The sequence below is a fragment of the Chenopodium album genome, chromosome 16, assembly GCF_948465745.1.
Source record: "Chenopodium album chromosome 16, dcCheAlbu1.1, whole genome shotgun sequence".
NCBI lineage: Eukaryota > Viridiplantae > Streptophyta > Magnoliopsida > Caryophyllales > Amaranthaceae > Chenopodium > Chenopodium album.
This window is the reverse complement of record NC_137849.1, coordinates 47,568,900-47,588,914: the sequence shown is the minus strand read 5'-3', so window position 1 is coordinate 47,588,914 and position 20,015 is coordinate 47,568,900. Positions and strand designations below refer to the sequence as shown.

Here is a 20,015-nt window from a genome sequence, read left to right as displayed (position 1 = left end):
TGGTACCCGATTCATACTCGGATAAAAGATTAAATATAGTTATGTGAATACTTTTCAGAATAATCTCAAATTTTTATATCAACTTTTTACTATTTATAAGTTGATAATTATCAAAATTCTACTGGACAAAAATGTTGACATTTAAGACCTGTTCACTTCAGCTTAATTTCAGTTCAATTCAACTCCTAATCTCCTTCTCTTATAAAATATTCATTTCACTTCTATTCAGTTCAGTTCAGTTTAGCTCCAATCAATTCAGTTCAACTCAGTTCAGTAAATGTGAACAAACCCTTAGACATTAGAATGAACATAAAATATGACAAAGTTTAATAAGATTTCACATAATTATAATATTATTCATTTGGAAAAAAAATCACCAATATTAAGATTCAATTGTGTTGGACTGTTGGGTTAAGGAGAAAAAAGGTTACAGATTACACTGAAGACTGGGCTAAAGCTTGAGTTCTGAATTGTGATAATGTTGTGTTAGACTTTGGTTGTTAATGACTTAAAGTTAAACTAGTTTGAGGCTCGGGCGATGCCCCAGGTCATTTTTGTTTTTGTATAAAAAACTATAGTTATTTTTTTTTTATAAATAACTTTAATAAATCAAAGTGAAATCTATTGATCGTTTTATAATTTAAAAAAAAATCATTTTTTTTATAATTTTATGAACATTAACAAAATTCATTATGAAATATGCAGTAACCTAACTTTATACTTCATATTACTTTGTGTTATCTGTTAAATGAATTTTTATCTACCATTATAAATTTCTTCAAAGTATAGATGAGCAAACGAAAGAATAAGGATTAAAAAATTAGCATTTATGAATATTAATATGTTTTGAGGGAAAATTGATGATTAGTTTTAATATGACATGAATCATATGACCCCACATCATTTATCAATTCATGACGACACGTGACAAAAATGATGATACGTGGCAAAAATGATGACACGTGGCATGATTACAATTATTGCCTTGGGTTTTAATATATATATATAGATATAGATTTGGGTCGATAATAATCCAAATTTGCCCCACACAATTAGGCAACACTTTGGACAAGATAGGCTGCCCAAATTGAACACAAAATTAAATAGCCTACTTCATACAAGTACTAAAGAAGAGCCTACAATACTAGTCCATCAAAATTCAAACATGGAAAACACAAGATAGATAGATAGATCGATAGATAGAGGTAATTCGCTTTGATTTTATTCTAGTAGGATCATATTCGTATTTAGTTCAAGTTTGAATAGGTTCATTTTAATTCAGATCAATTTTTTGGTTTTTTTTTTCTTTTGTCATTTAATCTAATATGGAAGATTATTGATTCATTTCAATCAAATTCACTTATGAATCGGATCAATTTTACCAAATTTGATGCAATATGAATTTAGTCTCAACTACAAGCTATGTAGATTAGAGAAATCTTATACAAGTATTAATTTCCCTTAATAATCATTATTTTAGACTAAACAATTGTTATTTTAAATCTAATTCCCATTTCATCCATAAACTACTAATTCATGGCCAACCGACAAACTTTATCAAGGAACATCATGTTGAATGCTATGAGCCTATGACCAGCTCTCCAAAGTTGACAAAAATTTGCAATAATAGTAACAAGATAAACACAAAGATTAATACATCATGTCAACAAAACCACCCCTTTTATAAGTGTATATATATCATCTCTTATTATATCAATCTTCAAATCATCAAAAAGACAAAAACACAAACTTCACACAACAAAAAAAAAATCAAAGACAACAATGTTGAATTATAATAGTATTAGAGTATGGTTTTCATTTGTTGTGTTACTGATTATATGTAGTGTTCAAGTAGAAGGTCAAAACTGCCGAACAACAGGCTATTTTAGAGCCACAAGCCCTCCACCAGGAAAATGCAGTTCCAACTGTTGTGTCCAAAACACAGTTTACTTCACCTTCCAATGCTCCCCTTCAGTAACCTCCCAAACACCGGGAATGCTCACACTTAGAACCTTTCAGAACAGCCACTCCAAGTGTGACAACGCCTACCATACCGACAACTCACTAGTGGTTGCACTCTCGACAGGGTGGTATAATGGTGGAGGCCGGTGTGGGAAGATGATTGCGATAAGTGGAAATGGGAGGACTGTGAAGGCTAAGGTGGTTGATGAGTGTGATTCTACAAAGGGGTGTGATGCAGGGGAGGGTTATCACCCACCTTGTGGGTATAACATTGTTGCTGCTTCTAAGGCTGTTTGGAAGGCTCTGGGGGTCCCACAGAGTCAGTGGGGCCAACTTAATATTACATGGGCTGATGCTTAAGAATTTAGATGAAGAATAATGTTGAGATCTGATATGATTTATGTCAGTCTATATGATGGTTTAATTTATATAATAGCAAGTGTTATGAGCTAATGATGTAGTAAAATCTTGGTAAAATAAAGCTCATTTTCATTGCAGAAAACAAATCATCATGACACTAGAATAAAATCTCCCTGAAAAATGCAAATGATGCTTACGTGTTATTACCTTAATCCAGATTAAGTTGTTATACTACGTATGTATGTAAATAGTTCAAATTACACTATCAACATGACAGCTAACTTAGTACCTTTAGGTCTTCGCTATGCTCTTAAAGACCATTGAGCTGCAATTTAGAAGTATGCAGGTTTATGTGTATTACTCAAAACACCTGCATATATACTGTTTATGATTTAAAAGACCTGCAATCTGTTTATCAAAATTGTATCTTTGTAATATATAAAAATAGGCAAGGATAAAACAGATATTTACACAGTATTGTACACATGAATACATAATGTATTACTCAGTTTTTCAGGGACAAAATGTTTACATTACCCAAAATCCACAAGGAAATTGGAAATAAATAAGCAGCAAAAAAGCAGGGCCTCATCTCAACATACAGAAAGCTATTCATTCAGAGGGCCTATAGATAAAGATAACTATTTACAGCAAGCAATCTGTCTTTGCTGGTAATCTCCTAAAGAAATTTGTCGGAGTAGCAGGATACTTACTGCGAAACCTCGGATGCCTCATGGTATAAAAACCAGCAAGAAGAGCCATAACATTGAAAGGAGTAGCATACAGAATAATTGCAGCCATCAGGCAGAATGTCAGAAATAGAGCCGAGGCTCGTGGGTCTCGCCAACTTAGCAATGCTTGAGCCCTTTCTCCTTGAGCAGCAAAATCACCCAACACAGATTGCACTTTGGCACCTATGCTCCTGAGTCGATCATACCTTCTTCGCACCACGTCTGTGCCTTTTGTTGTGGGAAAGGTATCAAACTCTTCATCAAGTTCATCTGGGATTGTGTTGTCAGCATAGGAGATCCTTGTGTCCATGTGAGGAGGGTTCTTTGGCCTATACCGATAATTCCATAGCCCGATCAAAAACATATACAGGAACACTGTAGGAAGAATGAGCTCAGGGAAACAAACCAACATCACAAAGAGCAAATGAACGAGGACAGTTGTGACCGGGTTTTTCCAAGCACACACATCTGTGAACCATTTCCCAATCGCAATCAAACCTTGGAGTAGGGAGATTATGCGATAGAAGTTAGCCTTGCTTCTCCTCATGCTCCAAAAATGTGCATCAACATCACACATATACTCCACCACTTCCTTCTTCAAAGGGGGTTCGGCTCTGCTAAGCCTAGAAGCTAAGACATTAGTAGCATGAACCCTCAAAGTATTTGTCTGCATCAAAGACAATGGTCTAGAGTAATGCATCTTAGGGAGAAGCGGCTTTCCATACAAAAACATCATGTTGGTCATGTTTGTGCAGGAGAATCGAATAGCCAAATGCAACTCTCCCATCTTCTTCAAACCAGAAGGTTGGAGGACTAGCAGGGGATATGAATGAGTATATACACGGCCTGCTTCAAGTGTGGAGATTCGAACCCTCACTTTTCCGATTTTAGTGTCTTTGTTGCCAGCAATATGGCCGTTGTCAAAAACACCAATGGTAAGAACAGTTGCAGGATCATACACTTCCCATGTGTACTGCTCATTATACTTGGGGCTAAGACTATCAATTATTGTTCGTGTACGAACCCATTTCTGACAGTACTTAGCCACACAAAAGGTATCCGCAGTTCCCCTTCCATCTCTTGTCTTCATAGGGTGGAGTCCATCAGCATTCAGTATTCCTAGTTCAAGAACACCAATTGAAGATTTCCACAGTTGCTTCATACTTGGTCTGAGATCACTACTATAGTAAGTAGATTCATTAAGGACATGGTAACCGCCATCAAGGCTTATACGAGCATGTAATTTACTAGCAAACTTAACTTTCTTCTCCTCTTCATGAGTATCAGAAGAGCTCGGTTTCTGAAGGTTGATCCACTGGGTGGGAAAATTCTTATCATCAGGACGCTTGCGAACAGCAGCTAGTGGAATACTGACCTTGCCAATAGTCTCTTCTTTTCCCTGACCTATTCTATCTTCAATAGAGATGATCAAATGCTCATCGAAAGGCTCAGCAGCAACAAACATCAGATCCTCATTCCAAAAGGGGTTTCCCATCCTGCTTTGAACAGGCTTTGTTCTTAATGTTTGGGCTCCAAGCTGTGCCTTTATATAACAATCAGGAAACCGGCCTTTGTCTGAGGTAATCAAGTCTTGAGCCTCGATTACATTGACTCTAAGGTACCATAACCTGGGTGAATGGTAGACTTTGGAACGGATATGGTTAGCAGCTGAAGCTGACATATCAGGAGGAGTAATGGCATCAGAATGCCAAGCATCAGTAAATGCCTCATCTGCTTGAGTACCATACCAGACCGCGAGCATCAGTTCCCCATTATTATTACTCCTATCTCCTTTCTTGTCTTCAAGACGATACCATTGAGGAGCCAACGGACTATCAGGTGGAACTCTAGTTGGGACTTCATGAAGATCAAATCGGGTTACTCCAACAAAATCATCCTTCATCAAATCCTTATCTTTCACCTGAACTTCCAACACAGATGCCTGCAGACGTTCCCTAGAGAAGGCGAATACCTCATTCCATTCAGGGTCTTTCTTTTTCTCAAAATACTTGGTAACCCCTTTGTAATTCCCAACTTTTACCTCTACATACGGATCAAGGCTTCCTGTAAGATCCTTGGTGGGAAGTTCACGAGCCTTTACCACACGAACAAAAAGAAATAGCATCTGTTCAACAAGGTCATACGTGCTAACCGGTTTGTAACTAGAACGTATAACTCGACCCCCAACAACTCTTCCACCACCAAGCATAGGACTTGTCTCTCTAAGCTTGTACTCAAATGCCTGTCCTGGAATCCCCGGATTTGCTTGCATAACTTTTGGAGCTTGTGATTCAGACTTAGCAGCTGAAACATGTTGAGTTACTTGAGGCTGAGGCTGAGGTTTCGGAGCACTGTCCTGCTGCTTTGGAAGATGCCAGAAAGTATGCCTTGAATTCGACTTTGATTCCCTAGAAGATGATTTTGGGATTTCATTTCCGGCTTCTTGGCCTTCAGAGAATTGTATATGATCTGATTCCATAACAGGAGGCGGCATGGACAGTCTGTTGGACGGATCATTTGTATAATAGACTTTCAAGCCGAGTTCTCCTTTAACACGGGAGAAAATATGTCGTTTTTCCAAGGGGAAGTAGAATTCAGAAGCCTCAGGGTAAGTAACAAAGGATGATCCACTGATACATACTTTACCAAGGAAATCCTTAGCGTTGGTTGATTGATTGTAGCTATAGACAACTGCTTCAAGGGTAAGATTGGGAAGATTGTTTGGATTGGATATATTGAAATAGAATACCTCATTCCAAACAGGGTTCAAGTCTTTTTCTTTCGTACTAGTACGATATCTTTGATCATCAAACTTGAGCTCTACATAGGCACTCGATGAGCCTTCACCGTCTTTAGGCACAAGATCATGTGCTGCAGTGACTTCTACACCCAGTTTAATATTGTTCATGTTCAAAAGGCAAAAAATGACCTTTTTTTCCTGAAAATAAGACAGGAAATGCTTTAGTATCGATCTGGGAGTAAAACTGATAGATGCAAGATAAAATACAAATACATGGAAGAGAAAATCATACCGAAAAAAATGAGATCAGATAATTCTATCTTCCTCCTCAGATGCTTGAAGTAGAGTTGAATTATTAATTCATAGATTGATAGAAGTTCAATACAGTTGCATTGATATAGATATAATTACAATTATGCTAAGCCCTTGAAATCTGCTTCCTGCATAAATATGAAATTAAGTGTTAATGTCCATCAATCCTCCTTAAGGTAATACTACAATTACATAGTACTAATAATATCTTGCATCAGAAAAGACTATCATTAACAGAAAGGTTAAAGCATATATTGCTCGGATTCTTCATTTCTCCACAAGTACCCTTATTGGATCCTCGACACTCTAACATGAGTATTGGCACTTTACAATTCAATTAGGACATCATAAAATAATCGAGTCTGACATTTGGACACATAATATATCTTTTGATCACACCAGTTACAAAACTTTGCGCCCTCCCTCTAAATGAACTACTCCGTAACATAGAACAGATGAAAATTTAGTAATATCTATCATTCAAGTCAACTCAAAATATTCGTATCCCAAAGATAAACATATCAATTTCAAATTAGAACTCAAACAAAAAGTGGGAATCATTTTCTATGAATAACTGAATATACCACCAAATAAGATGATCAAAAAATTATTTTTTTTTTTTATAAAAAACTCTGTTTTCCTCGTTACATGTAACCCAAAACCCAGAATTTTAAATAATCAATAACATCAAAGAAATAAAATTAAGGAAATTAATAAAAGAAATAATGATTGTTAATTACCTGTAAATGATAAATTCTGATGGAAGTTGTAACTCAGAAAAACTCCTTAATTCATCAAAGAATGAATAAATAAATAATTTGAAGAAGTCGTTTAAGAGAGAAGAAGAAGAAAAACTTAAAGAAGGTGATCACGTAATTTCACGAGGAAGAAATGTATGTGTGATTTTTGGAGAGGAAAAAAACCCAAAGAACAGAGTCGTCGGAGACTTGTTCTTTATTGTTGTTGTAAACGAGTATTGTTTGTATGTGTAGAAAAAGGAAATATACACAAGTTATTTAATTCATCTTCATTTATTATTTAATTTGTAGTCGTTAGATACGTTACTCTTGTCAAACAACAGGAGGGAGTTATATTTTTTTGAAAAAACATTTACTTTCTCCGGTTTTTTTTTATAGTTGTAGCGATTTGTCTTTTACACTATTTATATATTTCACTTAAACTAGATTTGACGATTTATACTCAAATAAGAACATACTCATGTGAGATCTTGTTAGTTTCAATAGCCAATTACTCATAATAAAAAAAATACCGAAAAATAGTAAAATGATGTAATGTGATGTGAAATTTAGACATAAATACTTATTTTAGTTACCTTAAAGCAAATCATAGCTAAATTAAGATTATAGTAATATAACTATATAAGTGAGCTAGTAGTCAATTATGATGATGAATGCATGCCTTCATGTTGAGCGTTGATTTATTTGACAAAACTAGCTAATTAAGCAATGCAACTTCATTTTTCTTGAGAATGAACTTTGTCCATACTCAATTCAATTTATATTTATTATTGTTAAATGTAGGAAGTTGGGTGAATAATGCTCTTAATTATATTTCAATATGCGACGTCGTTGTCATCCTATGGTGACTAATTTATTTTCTTCTTTTGCAATTGTTGTTAGTTATAATAAATTATTTGGATTTCTATGAAGGACTTGATTTGCAAGTTGGGATGGAAATATCATGCTCTTGCACCATGTCATCATATGGGGCCCATTAGGGTAATCCAAATAGATTAACAAAACCATGCATCTACCTAAACCAAATATTTTACATGATTATCATACATTGACCATTATATTAAATAAGTGTCTAACAAATCAAAATATTTTAAAGCCTTATCTTATATGTATGCATTTGATTAAGCAAAGAAGATAAAGATTTAAACCGACAAATTTGGAGTGATTTTACTCGTATCATTTACAATATATATATATATATATATATATATATATATATATATATATATATAAAGGGGAGTTTTTCCCGAGTTTTTAGAGAGCCGTGTAGGATTTAACTTTTTCAGCGCGCCATATAGGATAATAAATTTTAGTGGTAATCAATTAAATACGAGATTATTAATTTCTTTTAGAATTAAATAATTTAAATGACACATAAGCATAATTGACGAATGAGATTTTCCAATTTAAATTAATTAAATATAAAATATTATCTTTTGATATTAGGAATTTTATCTAAATATATAACAAATTTTAGCACATAAATATATATATATATATATATATATATATATATATATATATATATATATATATAAATTAAAAAATTCAAACAAATCGTGCATCGCACGGGTTTTATCAAGAAAGTTGTTGGGTGATTTTGTGATTACATGTTGAATTAAAACTCAAATAGATACATGTGTTGTGTTTCTTACGTTGCAATCACTGTTTAAAGTTAAAATGCATGATAAATAAGAATTACATCAAGTCATTTACTAGCATGTAATGATAGGACATTAAATCCATGGAAGTACTAAAACGTGCAAGAAAGGATTTGCCATACATATTTAAGAAGTCAAGAGTATAGGTGCCGCCACATGGTAAGCTATTAAATCTAGCTAACACCTTTTAATTATTTTCATAATAATAATAAAACACTTTTAATGTAAACTTTTCCGTCCCTAACTTATTGACTAGAAGGTACATATGATTTAAAGCTCATTTTAACAAGTTTACTCAGATGATTAACTTTTACTAATCACGAATAAGACTTTCACTTTTCATTATATGTCACAATGTAATCTTTGTTTAGCTTAGTTTCCTACTCTAATTGTTTAAGGAAAATATGAAAAATTCAACATATCTAAAAAAAAAAATAATAAATAAAAAAATTGAAAACGACGTTAATTTTTAAGGACAAAAGATAAAAATATTTCAATGTATTTCAATTTCTTTTTCAATATTGTAGATTTTTACTCCATCCTTAAAAATTATAACCCGAGTCAGATTACCTGTAACCTGTGTAAAATTTGGAAACAATAAAATGCCTACTCCGTAATAGGACCAAGAGAGGTTATGGGCCATTGAGACACGGATTATTGACTAAATTTGGACCCGGTAACGAAGCGTGTTCGGGGGAAAGAAACAAGTATCTTCCTCGAAAGTAGAAAGTAGAAACCCATTGGACCTTTTGTATTGACTGCCAAATGCCAATGTTGGGGTCATTTTGTCAATTGGTCTTCTTATTGACTTTTTATTGTCCAACCTTAATTTTTACCTTTTTTTTATTTTTTATTTAGGTTATACGTAATAAATATATATTTTATTGGCTTGGCTTTATAGTTTTTAAACACGTAAATTTAATCATTAATATTTTTATAAAAAAATATAAAGTGAAAACTATAAAAAAGAATGATATAATTTAAAATATCAATTAGTGAACCTATTGAAATTACACATATCATTAATAATCCTAGGTCTCGTGTTTCTTATTTGTAAAATTCAATGGAGTAGTTTTTTTTTTTTTTTTAGTAATATTTTAAAGTGTATGTACAGATGTACTGAAATTATTACTCCTAATAACTCAAACAAAATTTTTTAAAGTAGTACTTTAAAGGAGTATATTTTAAGAGAAAACGAAATGGACACCGATAAAGGAAAATGAATTTGGACAACTAACAAGTAGATCTAGCAAATCAGGCCCAAACTATACTCAAACAAAAATTAACTTGTAATATCTCCAAAACCAAACCTAATTTAAAAAAGTAAAACTTTAAATTCATTTGATTCTCATAATTGAATGATCCAATTACCACCTTTATTAAAAAAAACCAAATGAGATTTCACTCCGATTACTTGAAAACAGGAAGCATACCTCCTCAACCCTATAGAGTGATTAATATCCACCTTTCTTCCATATAGGACTACACAAAAATGAATAACATACGGTTTCGAGTCTCAACACGTTACAATAACAATAAATATTTTCTCTCACATTCAAAGATGGAGAAATAAGCAAAGGTCAAAGAGAGGATCCTTTAAAAAGGTTGAACCACCTTTTGTCTATATAAAAAAATTAGACGGCCAAATTATTAAGTAATTACGAAGCAAGTAGAGGGAATAAATGGACAGAAAATCGGTGTTCAATCTTCATAATAAAATCAATAAAGAACCAAACGTGGGAAGCATAATTCTAATACTTACTACATACCCATATCTTGAGACAGAGAATAACAAAGAAGATTATATTAATATTCCATCCATCACCTCTTTATTAATCTAATTAATTTCTTACACCCTTAAAAATCTCTCATCCTTCAAAACCTGTTCGTTTAATTTGATTGTAATTCTCTGAAACAACAAATAAAACTTCTCTGAAACAATCTTATTCATCTGAATTCTGTTCGTTTCCATTGATACGTACATTTTGTTGGGAGGCTGCTGCTCGTTGCTAAGTTATCAACATGGTAATTGCTCTTTAAAATGAAATTGTTCTTTTTTGTTTCATGCTCGCTATGAGGTTTGAATTTTGCCAAGTGACGGATGTAGAAATTTATGTCAAATAAATAATTTTGCATGTATAATGAGTTGTTTTTGTTTCCGAATCTGGTTAGGATAAGGCTGAATGAAAATTATATACAGGGTACATAAACCTTAACACATTTACTAACTCACAGATATGCCGAGATGTTGCAAAAATTTGTACGAATTTATCTCTCAATCTAAAAAAGAACGAACATTGTTCATCATATACACTATTTTAGGATGTTCAGATTATAATGTTCACTTTTCAAACAAGAACAATTGTGCTAATAGCAACATTGTTCATCAGTAATATTTATATGATTGAATGTTGAATTATTTGTAATTTGCAATGATAGGCAAACGCAAAGTCAGGAATGGCGGTAGATGATGAATGCAAATTGAAGTTTTTGGAGCTGAAAGCGAAAAGAAACCATCGGTTTATAGTGTTTAAGATTGAGGAGAAGATGCAACAAATTATGGTAGAGAAGATAGGAACACCAAACGAAACTTATGAAGACTTCACCAATTCTTTGCCTGACAATGAGTGCCGTTATGCTGTTTATGATTATGATTTCACTACAATTGAAAATTGTCAAAAGAGCAAGATCTTCTTCATTGCATGGTAGACATTTTCATTCTCGTATTTTACATTCCTAGGTTCAATATTCATTAATGATATGTTTTTTTAGCACTCTTAACCATGTCTAAAGAAAGAAAATTGTATGATTAACAGTTAGGTAAATAATAGCAGGCGAATGTTTTTAATGAGCAAATTGTAATTATGTTGATATGTTCAAGTAAAAGCACTACTATAACCACACAAGTAGCGAAAATAGACCACCCTTTCCCCACTACATTTCACAATCTAATGTGCTTATGAATGCAGGTCACCAGACACATCAAGAGTGAGAAGTAAGATGTTGTATGCAAGCTCAAAGGACACATTCAAGAGAGAGTTGGATGGCTTTCAGGTTGAATTACAAGCTACAGATCCAAGTGAGATGAGTTTTGACATAATAAAAGGAAGAGTTAACTAATTGGGATGAAATAATTGTGAATTATGCTTACTGCAATGTTTTTCAATACAAATTCTTTATTCGATTGCTCGTGTAGTTGTCACTACTTCAATGTTTAAACATACAGAGGAGATTGAAAAACTGCAAAGCAACAGTGCAGTTTCTCTCCAATGTTTTATTTATTTATTTACTTGAGGATCTTAACAATTTCAAGATTTTTATTGTAATTGCTCTATTTATTTATTTACTTGAGGATCTTAACAATTTCCATAGTTCTGATATTTAGTATACAAATTTTCAATGATGTAGTTATCAGTATAGGTTAATGTTTTAGACCATTTTATCTCATCTTATTCAATTAGGTAAGAATAACAAAATCCTAATTTCTGAAGTAGGATGTTTCAAAAAAGAAAAAAAAAAAAAAACCTGAAGTAGGAATTTTACAAATTACCAAACTAACATATACCTAGTATAATGCAGGAAATATAAATTGACTTTCAAAAAAAATCTGGTCACAAATTTCAATTCTCCATAACAAATATACTTCCAATATACAAGTTCTGAAGTCATGAGTCTTAAGTTTTTCCAGTTGTATACAAATATGTTTCACTCAAAAATAATTCTACTGCTATATCCCAAAGTGTATTCCTTTTGTTTAAGGTCTAACAAGGGGTAAAAAGACTAGGTACTTCCCGCTAACCATCAGGTACACTAGGGAAGTACAAGAATTGGAACATAACTTCATCTGTATCACTTGGAAATTGGTACCATCACTAACATCTTGGGTAAACCTAATAGGCCTTCGGCTCTATACGTGCTTCTTCTCGAATACAATAATCAACCCATCAAATGAAAAAAATCAAAATCAAACTAAGCCTTATAAGTCAAATAATCATCTCGCTACTAGCCTAATTGAGCCTCAAACAAGGAAAAGATCTCCCTACAATCAATGTTGCATTCCTAGGTTCATACTCAAGAACTTTCGTTAAGGTAGAACAACTCCCTCACCCCCTTACCATTCGTACCAAGCATTTGGTTCCCACGACTTAACTTGCTTCTTGATCTTGGCATTTCGATCCCGAATAGATTGAATTATAAGTGGATCATAAGGTGGGGGAAGTTGGCATGGGCCTCGTTCTGAAGGCCCATTTACCATGGTCTCAATCTTATATGTTGTTTCCAACCCTATTGGGCTACAGGCAAATCTCTCTGAGCAAAGTTCAACTGCTCCCTCAGGCACAGTGGGTTTATACTTAAGCAGCTTTGCATATTCATATAACACATGAAACATGTAATCATACACATGTTCCATCTTTATCTGATCAAATATGAACTTGCTCCCCGCATTTCCAATCTCTTGGACCTGTTTTTACATTCATTCACTCGATTAACATGAATTAGGGTGATAGCTAATTACTATGAAACAGAGGTAACCAAATTTAATGGTCAAGTTTCAGCTTCTACATCATGAGGAATACCTTATAATGATAAAACAGAGGTAAAATCAGAAAATTACCTTGTCAGTGTTGTTGTTGCCCCATTCAACAGCAAATTTGATGGACTTGCATATGTGCTTATCGCTTACAGGCCAATAGTGCTTCATTGGAATTAAGCTTCTTGTGAAGAAATCATAGTATATAGGGTTTATAAGAAGGCTTGTGGAGTTACAAGCTAGAATGTATTTCTCACTCACTGACCATGCATTTCCCTCGATATATATCTTGAACCTGCGCGCAGATAATTTTTCACCCAAAACATAAGTATATTAACTAGCATCCATATTTGGATGTGGAAGGGAGCAAGGAAAGAAAAAAAAGGATAAAAAAGAATTCACCTGTGAACACATTGTTTCGACAAATCCTAGTCCTTGAACCCTTCTCTCCATTCCTTGATCCAATCCTGCAAATAGTTTTGCGGCTCTTGTCATTATTTAACAAGCAGAGGTGGTCAGCGGCCAAGTCCAACAGACAGGCTCGACTTTATGGGGGCCATGTTGCTTGAATGAAATTAAAAGAAGATGAATTACCTGGTCAATGATCTGAGCATTCCAGTCTTTTATGGAATTGCATTTCCCAAGCTTAGGTCTTGGACCATTATGTAATTTCCCTTTCCAAAATGCATAGGGCTCCCTAGATGTCCAGCTCTTCATCGCATTACCTTCTTGTAAATCCTTCTCCAAAGGCATCCATGGCTTTACATTGACTTCTGGCCTGAAAATTTACAAAAATTAACTCAGTTTCTGCTCAACCATATAGCATCACATGATTGCAAAGTGAAAACTAATGAGTGATGATAAATGCTTGTTATGGATGTGACAACATTAAGCATTATCTAGAATCAAGATCATAAAAAGTGGTTTAACTGATGATTACCAGCCCCAAAATGACCAATCAGGGAAGACAATATTGAAAGTTGAGTCATCTCCACAATAGTGAAACTGTGGAGGAGGCTGAGGATAAGCAAAGGCGGCCCTCCATCCCCTGTAGTATTTCCTCTTGATAGATGGTTTGTCATGGCAGTGGAACATTAAATCAAGATCAGGGAGTCTCCCAGGGTACAACTTCAGGAGCTGCAATATACCCCACAATGTAAAGTCGTCTCTTGTTTGGTAAGCCTTTGCATATTGCTTAACATATGCTGTTCCATTCACAATAACCAATCTAAAATGAGCATCCTTTTTCAAACTCTCCACCATCTCTCTTGTGATCCCTTGGCTCTTCCATGTCTTCAAGTCCTCGTGTATCCATCGAAAGTACTCAGGGCATGTTTGGTTTGATGTGAAATTGGTGCTATTGAATGTATTAGATGAGTAATTTGCAGGGCATGTTATGTTCATGTTGCTTGAAGTACAGTTGAGGAGATATTCATCTCTCTTTGGGTATTCGTGATTGTTGTTCTTGGAGAACATTATTGAGTAGTTGAATAGCACTGAGTTGCCTGCTGAAGCTGACCGGGGAAAATACTTCCCCAAAAAAAAAAAAAAAAAAAAAAAAAAATCAACACCTCAATACACTTGTTTGATCAGCATATCAAGCTAGTTCAGTATAATTGTAATATCCTATAGTTGAATCATGAATCATGATGTATATCCGACTTGTAAACTTATTGCAAATGGAATATTCAAAATGAAAGGTTGATTGGGATTGCTTAATAGTTCCTACTTTCAAACCGAAGATTTCTAGTATGATAAGTGAAACACAATTCCATCTATATCTAGTAAATGGGAAATATAAAGGGTGCCTGATTCTAAGTATGGTGCCTTGGTGGTAGTCTGGTAGGTTGTACCCAAACAGGTGCACACGGCCCCGGGTGGACCGTGACTGAGCCACGTTTCGCAAAAGCCCTGCACGACGTATTGGGTAGGCCATGGGCTAGCAAGATCAATCAACAGTTATAGTGAAAAATTTATGGAGTAAAGGTGGTCCATGGGCCTAGCCCTTAGGATGGTCAACACAAAATCTATGTCTCACGTTATGATACAAATTTGTCCATAATTACATATAAGTAAATTACATAATAACAACTACATATAGTGTCTCACATATAAACATAGAGTTTTCTGATAATCCAATTGACAGTAACAAAGTACTCAACTTATAGGACTCTGAAAAAATATCCAAATATTCAATCACCAATATGGTCTGAATTTCTGTATACATACTATACAACACATAACTCATATGTTGCACACACGTGACACGACTACGAGAGCTCATCCAATACAATGTTCAATTTCCATTCTATACACTTATTCACCCACAATCGAATTGAAATGACCGACATTAGCCATAAGTACAATATTGTTCATACATGTTTCTATACATTTATCCACCCACACTCGAGTTGAAAATTGAAATGTCTTGTCCATCCAATCGAGTTAAAATGACTAATATGAGCCATAAAATACAATGCTCAATAGTCTATACATGTTTCTATACATTTATCCACTTGCTTAGAAATTGTTGATCGTATTTAGCAATTCACATATTTATAGGTCTACTAAAAATTAGTAGTACTCCTGTATACGGGATACGGAGTACTCGTATTTGTTTCGCACGTTACTGATGTACAATTGTACAAATAGCATCAAGTCACGTGGCCAACGATTCCCACATTTTCAAAGGACCAATTATGACCCCAACATGTGCACTATTTTAGGAAACTTAATACAATTCTTTTTATATACTCATATTAAAATAGTAATTAATTTGTTGCTTATTTGCTTCCTAACGGATTAGGTAGATTTTATCAACAAATTCAAAGTAAGTATTTGATTTTATTCAATTTAAAGCATTATTTTAGTTAAAATTTTATAATCTACTTAAACTAAGCTTTGGATTATAATTTAATTGATTTTGTAGAACCTTATTTTCAAACAATCACCGAACAAAAAAAAAAAATCAAAATATTCAAGCTTCGAGATAAATCAACAAGAAGATTAAAACATAAAAGTTAAAGCAAAAAATAAAAGAAAATTCGAAAAAAAAGGAAAGAGAAAACTTACAATATAATAGGAATAGTGAGTAAAAAGGAGAGTAGAAATGAAGAAAAAAAATGAGCAACAGAGAAGCTGTTGTTGCAGAAAACCATCTCGATCTTGATGTTGATGAAGAATTTATGCAATTGAATGAATACCAGAATTTTGGAGTAGTAGAAGAAGAAGGAAGATTATTAGATTCCTCCATTTTTGTGTTTGAAATTAATTGAAGTATGTACTGTTTGTTTAGAGGATAATAAAGCTTAATTATACAAGTATAGTTGAGCTAATTGGAAAGTGTTGGTAGTACACTTGGAGTATAATATTGTTGGTAGGGTTGGGTTTCCGGTATGGGATGTGGCGTGATGTCGTTATGCTTTCGCTTTTCTTTTTTGAAAAAATGGAAACTAATACGTAGTAAGGAAATTTTCTAAAAAAAAAAAATAAAATACATTTCAAACTACACCACTTAGAATTCAACTCCAAAACATAAAATCATTAGGTTTCACCACCACTTCTCTAATCCGACTTATTTTCTGACTAAAAGATTCACGTATTATCATCCTATTAGTTAAAACTAACAAATTATTTGATTTTATGTGAACTTATATAAAATTTGTACACTTATAATGTTATTAAAATTATTCTCTCAAAATTTACAAACCCTTATTAGAATTTATTTATCCTAAAGTAAGATGAACATTATAGGGACTGAAATAGTGTTAATTACGGTTACATCTTTATAATAGTAGCATTGAAAAGGTTTTTTTTTTCTTAAAACATTATCCAAAAGAGAAGTATAAAGATTTAATAACAGAATGTGAGTTGCCAAACTAGAAAGTCAAATTGTTGAAAATTACAAAAATTAAATGAATACAATTTCTCAACTCTCAAGTATGAAATTATGGTAAATTAGCCACTTCAATTCCCTTCTCCCACATCTCAACAACTTGTTTGATCTTGGAATTTCGAGCAATAATAGCTTCAAGTGTGTTTGGATCATAAGGTGGGGGAAGTTACATGGGCCATGTTTCAAAGGCCCATTAACCATAGTCTCTTTTTTAAAAGTAGCCTCCAAGCCCATTGGGCTGCATGAAAATTTCTCGGAGCATAACTCAATGGCCCCTTCAGGTATAGTGGGCCTATACTTTAGTGGTTTTGCATATTCATTTAACAAATGAAACATGTAATCATACACATTTTCCATCTTCATTTGATCAAATATGAATTTGCTTCCTGCTTTTCCAATCTCTTGAGCCTGTTTATACATCCATTAATTCAATTTTAGTCAAAAATAATAATTAATAGCATAAGATTTTCTTAAAAAAAAAAAAATTAGACTCTTATTCAAAAATTAGAAACTAACCTTGTGAGTGTTTTTATTGCCACAATCAACTGCAAATTTGATAGACTGACACAAATTATCAGGGTTTGCAGGCCAATAATGTACCATAGGAATTAAGCTTCTTGTAAAAAAGTCGTAATATTTAGGGTTTATTAGAATGGTCATGGAATCACAAGCTAGAATGTATTTCTCACTCACTGACCATGAAATTCCGTCCATATATAACTTGTATCTGTAAAAAATTGAAAATTAATTAAAAATTGTATTCAAGACAACAAAAAAATAACAAAAAAATAACTACGTAGTAGTCTAGTGTTAAAGATACACGGAGTACATACCTCATACCTATGAGTACATTGCTTTGACAAATCAGAGTTCCTAAATGCTTCTTTCTCGCGCCAATCCTGTCAATGTGCACTGCATTAGTTAGCTATATACTCCGATTTATTAAGCATGATTTATGAATATATGATTCTCATTTTCTATTTTTATTTTTTGATATAAAATTATAGGTGTTTGTGAACATTCTTTAAATACTTAGGGCATGTTCATATTTACTGAATTGAGCTGAACTGAACTGAGCTAAGCTAAAATTAATTTTTTATGAGAGAGGGAAATTAGGAGCTGAATTGAAATGAACTGAATTGATTAAAACTGAACTGAACTGATTGGAACTGAACTGAACTGAATTGAAATTAAGCTGAATTGAACAGACCCTTAATTATTTATATATAACCGTAAGATAGATGGTATACACTTAGCTCGATGTTTATTATATGTTGATATATCTAGATAAGACATTTTCCATAAAGATTGTAATATAATTACCTGTTTAACAATTACAGTGCTCCAATCATTTGTGGAATTACATTTCTTAAGCTGGCGTCTTGGACCGTTATGCAAGTTTCCTTTCCAGAAAGCATAAGGCTCCCTAGAAGTCCAGTTTTTCACTGGGTTGCCTTCTTTTATATCCTTCAACAAGGGCACCCAAGGCTTTATATTGATTTTTGGCATGAAATTAATTTAGCGAATGAAAGACATTTAAATTACACATGACTTTATATAGCATATAACGTGGATCATCTCTTGAAACGAATGATGGTTCTACAGTAGTCTTATGCTTTTTGACTACCATAATTTATTTTTTTTACAATGAACAGCTTAGATTAATTGTTTCTTTATTTATTTTAAATTAATAATAAAAAAATACTCCCTCCGTCCCCATTTGATTGTCACTTTTGATAGAAAATTACAACTATTAAAAAAGTATATGGGAACTAAAACCCAATCATTTACAATAAAAAAGAAGAGAGATAAAGCAATACATGTGATTTATTAAACAACCAATGAAAATTAAGGACCACATTAGTAATCCATGTGATTTATTTTTAACCAATAACATTACAAAAATAAAGAAAAAGATAAGGGTTGCATATAAGAAGTTAAAAATAGAAAGAATTGACAATAAATAAATATTTATTACACCAATTTACCCGTGAATTATTGATAAATTCCCAACTTAATACTAAAAAAGGAAAGATATTTAATGTTTATATACAGCCCTATAGCATTATCCCAAAAATAATTATATCATCTATAATGATACTAAAATAACAACCGCTGACATCATGCTAGACACATGTCAAGTTGTTATTAAAAATTTTCCCTCCAAAATTATTCATGATAACATTATTCTATATTATTATTAGTATCAATTTCGGAAAAACAATCTAAATAATTTAATTACGCTTCCTTAGCTACCCTTTCATCATTCAATTTTTCTATAACCTCTATTTTTTTTTTTAATATTTGATGTATTATTTATTTTGGGATTTCTAAAAATTGTTATATGAAAAAAAAAATAATAAACAAATTTAGAAAATTTTATTTGTTCAAATCATGCATCGCATGAGAATAATCTAGGTCAATAGAATTACATTACACATATTGATGACTAAGCTAAAAATGTTTGATAGAGAGAGAAAGTATATATATACTGGTTGGACTTGCAAATTTTCATTACTATAACCAACTATTTTATTTTGCAGATCAAATTTTCATTTTTATTATTCCGTATCGAGTTGGTTTTCCAAAAAAATAGATCTCCAAATTATCAAAGGATATAGATCTGTTTATCCCCTTGATCATTAATTATTTTAAGTATTACTATAACCAACTTTTTTTTTATTTTTTTTTTTATTTTTTTGAGTTTTTGGGCTAGAAATTCATATTACGGAGTAATTAATTTCTTTTTGTAGAATATTTTACCTGATCCTTTAATTAGATAAGTATGTCAATATAAGAAAGCTATACATTATTCCCTTGCATATCTTCTATAATTGAATATGTTTAATTCTCAAAATCTTATGTACTATGTCTATATGGTAGAATATATCGTTTCCACATTAAGAATGTTCTATTTGATTCTCATTTGCATTCCTACAAAGTACATAGACTCATCTTTGCCATGTCATAGTTAAAAAAAAAATAAAAAATAAAAAATTAGTCAAAGAAAATAATAATTAAAAGGACTTACAAATAAAAAAATTATGTATATGTTTAAATAAAAA

The 20,015-nt window shown here is 32.6% G+C and overlaps 5 protein-coding genes across 5 annotated transcripts; 2 read left to right on the top strand and 3 right to left on the bottom strand.

The window, feature by feature from the left end:
* The first annotated feature begins 699 nt into the window (after window positions 1–699).
* Window positions 700–2,479, top strand: LOC145584455 (putative ripening-related protein 1). The gene is made up of 2 exons (XM_081641294.1): window positions 700–704; window positions 1,737–2,479. The coding sequence occupies exons 1-2, from the start codon at window positions 700–702 to the stop codon at window positions 2,320–2,322; spliced, it is 591 nt and encodes a 196-aa protein (XP_081497420.1). The 3' UTR covers window positions 2,323–2,479.
* Window positions 2,480–2,799: 320 nt separating this feature from the next.
* Window positions 2,800–7,081, bottom strand: LOC145586784 (multiple C2 domain and transmembrane region protein 5-like). Its single transcript, XM_081643708.1, has 3 exons — window positions 6,846–7,081; window positions 6,086–6,233; window positions 2,800–5,991 (listed from the first exon to the last, which is right to left on the bottom strand). The coding sequence occupies exon 3, from the start codon at window positions 5,959–5,961 to the stop codon at window positions 2,968–2,970; it is 2,994 nt and encodes a 997-aa protein (XP_081499834.1). The 5' UTR covers window positions 5,962–5,991; window positions 6,086–6,233; window positions 6,846–7,081; the 3' UTR covers window positions 2,800–2,967.
* A 3,400-nt stretch (window positions 7,082–10,481) lies between these two features.
* On the top strand, window positions 10,482–11,659 carry LOC145586785 (actin-depolymerizing factor 10-like). The gene is made up of 3 exons (XM_081643709.1): window positions 10,482–10,549; window positions 10,964–11,229; window positions 11,494–11,659. Exons 1-3 carry the CDS (start codon window positions 10,547–10,549, stop codon window positions 11,642–11,644), a joined length of 420 nt encoding a protein of 139 aa, XP_081499835.1. The 5' UTR covers window positions 10,482–10,546; the 3' UTR covers window positions 11,645–11,659.
* Window positions 11,660–13,483: 1,824 nt separating this feature from the next.
* LOC145584454 (uncharacterized) lies at window positions 13,484–14,531 on the bottom strand. Its single transcript, XM_081641293.1, has 3 exons — window positions 13,996–14,531; window positions 13,650–13,833; window positions 13,484–13,522 (listed from the first exon to the last, which is right to left on the bottom strand). Exons 1-3 carry the CDS (start codon window positions 14,529–14,531, stop codon window positions 13,484–13,486), a joined length of 759 nt encoding a protein of 252 aa, XP_081497419.1.
* Window positions 14,532–16,983: 2,452 nt separating this feature from the next.
* On the bottom strand, window positions 16,984–18,459 carry LOC145584453 (uncharacterized). The gene is made up of 4 exons (XM_081641292.1): window positions 18,274–18,459; window positions 17,791–17,849; window positions 17,467–17,677; window positions 16,984–17,358 (listed from the first exon to the last, which is right to left on the bottom strand). The coding sequence occupies exons 1-4, from the start codon at window positions 18,457–18,459 to the stop codon at window positions 16,984–16,986; spliced, it is 831 nt and encodes a 276-aa protein (XP_081497418.1).
* Window positions 18,460–20,015: the final 1,556 nt, after the last annotated feature.